Source organism: Schistocerca gregaria, chromosome 8 (assembly GCF_023897955.1).
Source record: "Schistocerca gregaria isolate iqSchGreg1 chromosome 8, iqSchGreg1.2, whole genome shotgun sequence".
Taxonomy (NCBI): Eukaryota; Metazoa; Arthropoda; class Insecta; order Orthoptera; family Acrididae; genus Schistocerca; species Schistocerca gregaria.
The window spans coordinates 232,236,176-232,246,713 of record NC_064927.1 but is presented as its reverse complement, the minus strand read 5'-3'; the positions used below and the strand labels follow the sequence as shown (position 1 = coordinate 232,246,713).

Here is a 10,538-nt window from a genome sequence, read left to right as displayed (position 1 = left end):
ATGATGCGCAACTTCACTCTCAACGTCCAAGCATATTAGCGAGGCATTTGTATCATGGTCGGCTATTCACGCCCCCATCGTGCACATCTTGTGAATTACTCCCTTCAGGATAACGACATCGCTCGACTGGAGTGGCCAGCATATTCTCCAGATATGAACCCTGGCTCAAATGGTTCAAATGGCTCTGAGCACTATGGGAGTTAACATCTATGGCCATCAGTCCCCTAGAGCTTAGAATTACTTAAACCTAACGAACCTAAGGACAGCACACAACACCCAGCCATCACGAGGCAGAGAAATTCCCTGACCCCGCCGGGAATCTAACCCGGGAACCCGGGCGTGGGAAGCGAGAACGCTACCGCACGACCGCGATATGTGGGCGAACATGCCTGGGATAGATTGAATAGGGCTGTTTATGGACGACGTGACCCACCAACCACTCTGAGGTATCTACGCTGAATCGTGTTTGGAGAATGGGACAATCTGGAGTAACAGTGACTTGATGAAGTAGTGAGTACTATACAACGATGAATGCAGGCAGTAATGATCAAGATGCTGTCTGCGCCTGTTTCGAGAGCTGAAGACACAATCTTCATGATGTTAATATTAAACTAGAAGACTACAGTATATTCCACGGTATTTTGGTGTGTTGTGACCTACTGCAACTAATACGTACATCTGATAGCATCATCGTGCAATCAACTTTTAAGAAAAAACTTAGTTAATTTCCCTAATCTTCTACACTTGCACGGGAGTTGTTAGGAAAGTGCAGGAACTCCAATTATGAAGCTTCCTCGATCTATCTGACATGGCCCTTTACACAGCGTTTCACAAAGATCACATTCAAGACAACGTCAGTGAGAAACTATTTTCTCCTTCCACGCAAGTAACTCGTTTCTTGGTTATCAAAGTCTTCATTTTTGCACATACTCGAGTACAAAAATGTAACCGCTACTAACTACGAATGGAGTAGCACACAAAAGACAACACATCAAAGGGATTTCCGTGAAGCGGCGTTTAACATTACATTACACCTCTGCACGAATATGACACCTAACTGTTACAAACCGTTACGGCACTGCCCAATCCCTTAGCGCGCTACGGTTACAGTACTCAGAAACTCTTACAGCCAAACCACCGTCTACAGCATAATCTACATCTGATCGGGAAAAGGCTGAGAAGTGAAAGAACTAGCTGTTTTATATCAATGAGCTGTGTGACGCCATTGAGAGGGTCGTATCAAGGTCTACATCGACTTTTAAGTGCCTTATCTCAGCAGATAAAGAATCCGACGCAGAGGTTTTGTTTTTAAGTACAGGGATTACCCCCGACTGAGATAGGGCACTCGTCCTTGGGTTTCTTACAGTATATATAGGCCGGGGTCCGAGACGGCTGCACCACCGCCTCCACCATGCAGCGCCTCGCCCTCTTCTTGGTCTGCCTCTTGGGTTCCGCCCTCGCCGCGCCCTCGCCGGCCAGGCTGTGGAGCCGGGGCAACGGCCGCATCATTGGAGGCTCCAACGCCAACATTGCCGACTACCCGTGGCAGCTGTCCTTCCAGTATGGCGGTTCGCACATTTGCGGAGCGTCCATCATCAGCTCCAGCTGGGTGCTGACGGCCTCTCACTGCGTTGACGGTATGAGCCTCCTTCTGATGACTTTCCGAGCTGGGTCTTCAATTCGTGGGAGCGGTGGTACCGTGCTGAGGGCCTCCTCTGGTTACATGCACGCGTCGTACAACAGCCGCACTATAGACTACGATATTGCAGTCATACAGGTGAGTCCCAGTGGCTGAAAGTATCGGTCACCAAATTAGTTCACAGTTTTTAGAGTATTCTCTAACATAAGTTCGATGTAATAGTTGTATCTCCAAAATGGACTAATCGATTATCAATATCTTGAAGCTGAGTTCATAGCCGTGCAATACTGAATAACTAGCAAAAACATGAATTTTCTATGTGGCCTCTAAATTCCTGAAGTATTTTCCACAGTAGTGTATGGCTCCAATCGAATTGATGTTGAAATTTTCGTCACTAAAGCTACTCCAGAACTTAGATTTATGCTTCACCAATCTGTCTGACCGGTTTTATGTAAGTCGTATATGGGATTACTCAGAGAGCAGAAGCACAAATTTGTTTAATGTTCTGCCATTTTTATTATTTACTATTAAAAACAGTCTTGATCACGATTTATTTATCAAGGTCACCGGTTTCGACCAGTACTGTGGTCATCTTCAGACCATTGAGTAGGAACGTCTTTCTGTTGGGGAACCGGTCACCTTGATAAATAAATCATTAACAAGACTGTTTTTAATAGTAAATATTTGTAAGACATTGATCACTGCCTTTCCCGTAATGTATTCAAAAGTAATTTTTATTATTATTGATAAAAATCGCAAAACATTAAATTTTATGTGGCCGCTGCATTTATGAAATTTTTGCCACAGTAGCGTGTGTCTCTAATAGTATTAATGTTGAAATTTTCGTCACTGAAGCTTTTCCTGAATTTAAGACTTATTCTTTAGCAGTGTATCGGTTCGGCAGTATGAAAGCCATGTAGGGATTTTCACTGACAGTGGATGTATGAGTTTCTTTAACGTTCTGCCCGTTTTATTATTAAATATAACAGTCACAAAATAATAAATAAATAGCTTCGACGTCACTCGATGTCAATAAAGAAAATTCTGTGTCATGTTCGATACACATGAAGTTAAAGAATTTTTAGCTACGTTCTAGCTTTGTTGTGTATGGAAAAATTTAAAAGTCGAACGTACTTAGCACATACCATCCAGCGACTGAGCCGTTCACAGGGACTTTGCATTACTGAAAATAAGAATTTTTGCAAGCTCCTAATTTAAACATGCATTTCATCCTATTTTTTCTCAAGAGCTGATACTACAAAAACATCACATACAGTTGGAGAATAAGGATGACTTTTGATGTTGGAAAGGAACCGGTGGAAAAATATTAGTCCAACACAATAAACTAAGAAGAGAGAGAGAGGAAGAAATGTTTCCCAAACAAGAATATGGAATGCAAATGCTGTAATACAACACACATACCGTGTATAACCTAGGATGATACTGGGGAACTACAGGAAAAGATTTGGTATGTAGGACTTCCGCCACAGAGAAGCGTGATTAATTAATTGAAAAAGATTTGTTCAATCCACGACCGGCTTCGCGATGTGAAAATCGTATCGAAAGTGTACAAAATTATTGTATTTGGCCACCCATAATGTACAGTAGGTCCAGACACTGCCTGATCATTGCATCTCAGAACGTCATGGTCCGATCTGACATGTTGAAACCTATCCCGAAATTTTTCACGTAGGGAGAATACACCGAAACAAATACGTGGTCAAAATTTCAGCTGCTAAGCCATATACTTTTCAAATAAGATATACTAACGTTACTCATTTTGCCGCATGAAAAACGGCCGATTTCCTTCCTGCCTAGCGCGCAGATCGCTGAAGAAGCAGACACTGACGTGACAAGAGAATTTATCAGCGTAGCCCAAAGCGCACACATGCGAATTCTAAGCACTTAAACCATGCCAAAACGTCATTAATTTCTTGACTAACTTGCAGTTCCTGTTGCCAGGTGAACTGCAACAGATGCAGTTGTTTGCAAGTGACTTATCAGAAGAAAGAAATTCAAGGCAGTGTATGATGTTACATTACAGACGAAAGCCATCAACCGATACTTAAATTTGCTGACATGACATACTTCAAACAATTCCTATAACAAAGCTCTAACGACAATTTTTGAATAATGTATAATTTACTAACAATGAAAAAGTACCTTTTTATTCCATGTAGTTGTCACAAAAATGCGAAGTGACTACTGAACGAAAAAAACTATCATTTTTCTTACACCAGATACACCTGTTAAATCTTAAATTAATGCACTCAGGCTCATCGCAGTAATTACTGCTTTCTATGGTCAGAACTGGGAGAGAGTAAGAAGGCCGTTGTTGTGCAGCTTATAAGACGTTCGTGATCAAATTCGTGAAACGTTTTGATGCAAACTGACAGTTCGCAACTGACTGAAGTTTAACAGTACTGTTCCGCCAGTAAACCTGAAATGAGAAGGAATACCGAAAATTATATAGTCAAACAATTTTCTGAAAAAACTTTTTTATATTGAAAACTTTCTTTATCGAGAAACTGAATCACACCACTACATTGGGTTGAGCCTGGATCATGGGGGCCTGGATTATGTTCCTGAATACAGATGTGTCGTTATGTCTAGGAGAAGAGTGAAATAAAAGCAATTAACAATGTTTCGCAGCAGGTAAGAAAACGATTCGGATGTAATACTGAAAATTATTCTTTCCCAATTTTCCACATTTCGCTACATCAGTAAGAAGATTTTTGTAACAAAAGTGTCCTTCCTATAATTTTTTGCCCTTACTAGCCTTAAGTTTTGTGAAGACAGATAAAAGCTGCGGAAGCAGTAATCCACTGTTACGTTACTATCATTGTGATATACGAATGTATCATCGCATTCATCATCTGCACAAGCAACTTCACTTTTTTTGTAGCGCGCAATGATAAAGTCCAGTTCGCACGCAGTTCTTGCACGAAAACAGACTGGTCTTTTACACAGTGTTTTAGGGGGTAAGAAGAAACTTCGTCTTCATCTCAGCTACGAATTTATCTGTAGTATTATATACTAATCACATCTCCTCTACCAATTTACCAGAATTTCGTAAATTTGTGACTGCCTTTCTCGTATCTGTTCAGAATATAAGAATATAAGAAGTCTCAAAAGCCAGACTGTACATCCCACTTGCAATCAGAAGAGCCCGGCCTCGTAGATCACCCACGGTAGTGGAACATTGACTTTCTCGAAGAGTTCTAAATCGTTTAAACAGTTTTTCATTCACACTTTTGCGAGTCGCGCGGTTCCAGACTGTAGCGCCTAGAACCGCTCGGCCACTTCGGCCGGCGGGGTGGGACACTACGATTGTAGTGTGTGGACATACAAGGTGAGAATGTGGGTCTCGCGGGAGGCGTGCGTGAGATAGTCCTTGCAGTCGCGCTATACTCTGTGTCCTCCGTGGCTGAGATGGATAGAGCGCCTGTCATGTAAGCAGGAGGTCCCGGGTTTACGCCTCGGTCGGAGCACACATTTTCACCTGTCCCCGCTGTTAACAGCTGAAGGTATTAATACAATTCTAATTTCGAAACAATAATTAGTGCTGTACCATGATAACTGTCATTGGAGAAAGATGTTCTGAATAGTCGGTTCGCTTGTAGTGAAAGGAAGGAAATCAGCTCTTGATTTATCAGGTGCACTACCTAGTTCTCTTAGAGTGACTGGTTCAACGAATAGGGTAGAAGCCTCCTCGTGAAAGGTCAGTATGGAGCAAAAGTGGCTGCATGGCACAAGGGAGGTGGAGATGCGAATCTTTCTATGGGCCGCTCTTCTAGCAGAAACAGGTGCGAGTCACAGCACGATTCCTTCACTCTCCTGACTTAATAAGCAGTCTACTCACAAGGGTAGTTTAAAGTACCGAACACTGAAAACATATCCTCTATAAGGCCACCTTCGGCCTTCCTGTCGAAGGCTGGGCGACTCGTCTCTAGAACACGTTGCGAATGATCTCGACGTAGTAGTAACCAGACTTTGCTTCCATGTTCTCCAGGTGTCTGGATCCCTGCTGGGCACGAACGCTCAGGCCGTCAGCCTGCCCTCTGACGGCTACGACCCGCCAGGTGGTCTCGCAGTGACGGTGACCGGCTGGGGAACCACGTACACGGACGGGCCAGCAGCCAGCACCCTGCAGAAGGTCGACATCGGCATCGTGGACCGCAACACCTGCAGGAGCATCTTCGCCAACATCAACACTGTGACCGCCCGTATGGTGTGCGCCGGCCAGGCCGGCTTGAGCGTCTGCAACGGAGACTCCGGCGGCCCCCTGGTCAACGGAAACACCCAGGTGGGCATCGTCTCCTGGGGGAATTCACAGTGCGAGTCCGCCCCCGGGGTCTACGCCAACGTCGGAAACCTGCGCTCCTGGATCCGATCTGCAGCTGGTGTCTAAACTCTCCTGGCTCTCAGCTGTTCTCGGCTCAGTGAACCTCTCGAGAATGATATTCCAGTTGTTCTAAAGACTGTATTTATTATAATAGACTTTGCTAAAATTACAGGATTCAGACTTCTAACACTTTGTTTCATTATTCACTTCATTGTAAAAAACCAAGCGTAATTAAGAGAGTGTGATTTCCTCAGCACAGTAGCTTAACATTTGATCTGAGTTTGCCTCAGTTTTGACGGGATAAACGTACTGGGAATACTTCCTTCAAGACAGATAATCTGATGGACGATGAACATAAAATTACTTTCGCACATCTGGTTCCTCAGCAAAGGTATGCACGATCAAATTGCCATGACTGCGTATTGCTCACCTTCACAGCCTCATATTAACATCAAAGGTATACATTTTTTTAAATTGTTCATGGTCCACGTTATGAAGAACCGTGCCAGTAAATAGCATCATTGACGTACTCAGTATGTGAGTTAAATACATAGCTACGAAACGATCAACAGTTCCACACAACAGCAATAATAACTACCAAAACATGAAATAACAAATTTGAGGAATGCTATGGACCCACTGGAGCTCATGCAGGAAAAGAAACATCTTGAACTACATCTATACTTCACAAATCAACTCGCAGTGCGCTGCGGAGAGTACTTCGAGTACCACTACCACATCCCACCTTTCCTGTTCTAGTCGCGAACAGTTAGTGGTCGGAACGAATGACAGTGAGCTTCCGTGTGGGCTCTAGTCTCTCTAATTTTATGTTCTTGGGGTTGTCGCGAGGTAATCTTAGGTCTCTTGGGAACGTGCACTCTCGGAACGTTAACAATAACCAAACCGTGATACAGAACACCTCTCCCGCAGCGTGTGCTACAGGAATTTGGTATTCATCTCCGTGACGACTTCGCGATAACTAAATGAGTCTGTAACTAAGCGCTGTGCGATTACACAGAAACAGTTATACGTGACGAACCACCAAGTATTCCAGAGAAAGCCTTCGAACACGCTGTGAAGTTTGCCGCCGGACTGACGTCAAAACCAAGTGTGTGCACTTGTGAGTAACCATGTATCATGATCTTTGAGTACAATGTAAAGAAAAGAAGCGGAAAACCCTGACGGGCGGCATAGAAAATCCAAACACAATCGGTTTTAGTAACAATACCGGAACAATAAAGTTATAGGTAAAATAAAACAATGTTCATTCTGTCAAACCTTAGGTTTACAACAATACTCTCTTCTCTATCTTCTATAATGCAGTCTAATTTCCATTTCAGGTTTTTGCACCACGTGGACAACACATTTTTTCCTATCTTCTGAAGTCACCGTTGTTACTCCTTGTTCTAATACAATGGAAGGAAGGAATCGCAGTACCAAGCGGGAGTTCTGTGACACAAACGAAATTTGTATGACACAAACGAAAGTAGGCATCGTTGTTACATCTGAAAATGTCTATTCAGATTTCGCACCAGTCGCGTAAATAAAATAATCTCCGTAACTTTCGTGAACGTTAGTTACCTTTACTATTGCACGTGATGAGTTGTGGGTCAAGAATTCCCTTAAGGCGGCAATGGCGGAATTGTCAACACCTCATTGAGTTTTTACGAGGTCGTGTAATAGGGTTACGAGAAGCTGGATATTCCTTCTGCGATATTGCAGAGAGATTTGGCAGGAAGCCGGCCGCGGTGGCCATGTAGTTGTAGACGCTTCAGTCCGGAACCACGCGACTGCTATGGTCGCAGGTTCGAATCCTGCCTCGGACGTGGATGTGTGTGATGTCCTTAGATTAGTTACGTTTAAGTAGTTCTAAGTTCCAGGGGACTGATGACCTCCGATGTTAAGTCACATAGTGCTCAGAGCCATTTGAACCATTTTGAACTTGGCAGGAATGCAGCCACTGCACATGACTGCCAGCAATCTTCGTCACGAAAAGGTACGATTGCAAGAAGACCGGGCTCTGGACAGCTAGGTTGCACTACCGAGAGAGAAAACCTTGGGTTTCGGCGTGTGGCTCTGGCACGTCTTACTGCTGCAGCTGTTTGAGCAGCAGTTGATACCACAGTGACACAATGAACTGTCACAAATTGTTTGCTATAAGGACAGCTCTAAGCCGGAAGTCTTGTAGCGTGCATTGCACTACCCCCAAATTACCTTCATTTGCGACTTCAGCTCATTGGAGGGCAGGTCGGAGGTCTATTGTGTTTTCTGTTTAAAGCTGGTTGTGCCTCTGTGCTAGTGATAGCAGTATGTTGGTTAGAATCAGGCCAACCAACTTGTCTGCGTGTTAGACACGTGGAGTTGAGGTCTTAGGTCGTTTCCGTATGACAGTAGAAGCACTCTAGTGGTTATCCCACACACCCTGACTGCAGATTTGTATGTTAGTCTGGTAATTCGATCTTTTGTGGTGTAGCACTACGGGGGGTGTTTTCCAACAAGACAACACTTGCTCACATACCGCAGTTGTAGCTCAACACGGTCCACAGAGTGCTGACATGTTGAATTGGCTTCTTAGATCACGATCTCTGTCTCCATCAATCGAAAACTCCAGCGTTATACACAATCAGCATTAACACCTCTATACTGACCGACAAAGCGCAGCAGGCACGAAACGTCATCTCACAAACTGACGTCCAGCACCCGTATAACACAAGGCACACACGTTTGTATGCTTGTATTCCATATTCTGGCGATTACAGCGGTTATTAGTATACCTGCAATTTGCATTTGCAAACGGCGTATTTCGAGATTACATTAACCTGCAAGCTTGCAATGTTGATGTCTGAAGTATGTTACCTACACAAATGTATTCCAGAAATTTCGTTACTCTGCTATATTTATTTTTTTATGTTGCAATTTTTGTCATTAATGTAGGTCTTTAACTAGCGATATTATGTATGTTCTATGCTTTGCTGGAACACCACCTCCCATTTTGGCCGAACTGACTTGAAGATGTATAATTCGCAGTGGTACGGAGAAATTCTTTCTTCAAAAGAGATTTTTTTTCAGATTTTTCTGATGTATCTTGCTTATTGGATTTCGTAATAAGAACTTTTTATTTTCGATGACACAGCGCGTTACCAGGACTAAAGATTGTGTTAACCTGGAGCCGAGGGAGAACATCTTCAGACGCGCCTCCTACCTATCGGATCACATCTCGTCGTGATAATAACCATAATTCTTCGATTCGAAAATCCACCCGCTGCCTGCGACGAAACATCGTTTGCTCACATTGTTTAGAGGATTTTAAGGTATAATCTACCCAGGATGGTCCTGCATTCAACCATGTCTCGCCCATATACTAAATCAGTCTTCCTTCAACAATTTAACGCTTCCTAGGAAACGCTGCCTCCCTAAAATTATGTCATTCCTACTAGCATACCATCGAGTTCACATCGAATATAACTGAAATTCTTTTCCTTAAAAAATTGATAAAACGTTGTTCTTTGAAAATAGCCCAAATCTTGATGTGCGTCTACGGCAGCGAGCACATTGTCAGTTTTTGGCAAAATAAATAAACAAAAAATAAAAATTAGAAAAAATGGAAAATTCGTATACTTCCCTTCCTATCGCATTTCTGTCACTTTTTGAAAGCTTTTGTCGGGATTTTTCTTCATTGTGGAACTTCAAATAGTGTGTGGCCCTCTAAGCACTTATCCCACGATTCCCTGAGGAACGACCAATACCTGCTGATGCGATATCGCTCTTTGATTACTCTGCATACAACAGCTCTGTTTTAAACACTTTGGAAACCATGTATTTCTCTGCAAAATGTAGTGATATCTGCTTTGATTTCTTCTTTGGTCACTCAAAACTGACATGTCGACCGCGCCCACATTTGTGGATAATGCTGTAATGAGTTTACTCGCACATGATACTAATGAAAAAAAATAAATAAAAAAAAGAATAGATATTGGTGGGTGCAGAAACATCGAGTGCTGAACGTCACTACAAACACTGACACGCTGATTAAGTAAAACTGGTTTTTCGTGAGATGAACTTTACAATCAGACTGTATGATCACACACTAACGACATTCACTCGGACGCAGCCACACTCACAACAGCATTGTGATCACGCGGCTTGGTTTGTTTACAGACCGTCTCTCGATTCGGTGAGTGGAGTTTGGATATCTGACGGAATTAACAGCTTCCAGTGATTGTGTCACCTAAATAATCTTAAAATAAAGGGTCCTCATGCAATTATAACCCGTCACATTTATTTATGACTAGAGTCAATTGCTACTCCCTGCAGAAAGCGTAGACCCTTAGCACGTCTTTCTCCAGTTCACTGCAATTTCCTAGCCTTGCGACATCATTCACGATTAGTCCCATGAAACTTCCGACGTTATCTACTAGGTCGTTCATATATAAACGACCTAGTTTGAAAGGTAATGGTCCCATAATACTCCAGTGGGACAGGTATGAACTTACTTTTACACCTGAAGACTCCATGCTAGAACCTCTTCAACCTCATCACACAGTTGGTCAGATT

General features: G+C 43.0%; 1 protein-coding gene across 2 annotated transcripts in view; it reads left to right on the top strand.

Annotated features, from left to right (window-relative positions):
* The first annotated feature begins 1,382 nt into the window (after positions 1-1,382).
* Positions 1,383-10,538, top strand: part of LOC126284883 (trypsin delta-like) — an 87,456-nt gene continuing 78,300 nt past the window's right edge. The window contains exons 1-2 of one of the 2 annotated variants that reach the window (XM_049984135.1): positions 1,383-1,777; positions 5,652-5,721. In XM_049984135.1, coding sequence (XP_049840092.1) covers positions 1,412-1,777; positions 5,652-5,721 — 436 coding nt within the window. In that variant the 5' untranslated portion in view covers positions 1,383-1,411. Of the gene's footprint in view, positions 1,778-5,651; positions 6,172-10,538 lie in introns of those variants that run through there. The other variant, XM_049984134.1, reaches the window with a different exon arrangement.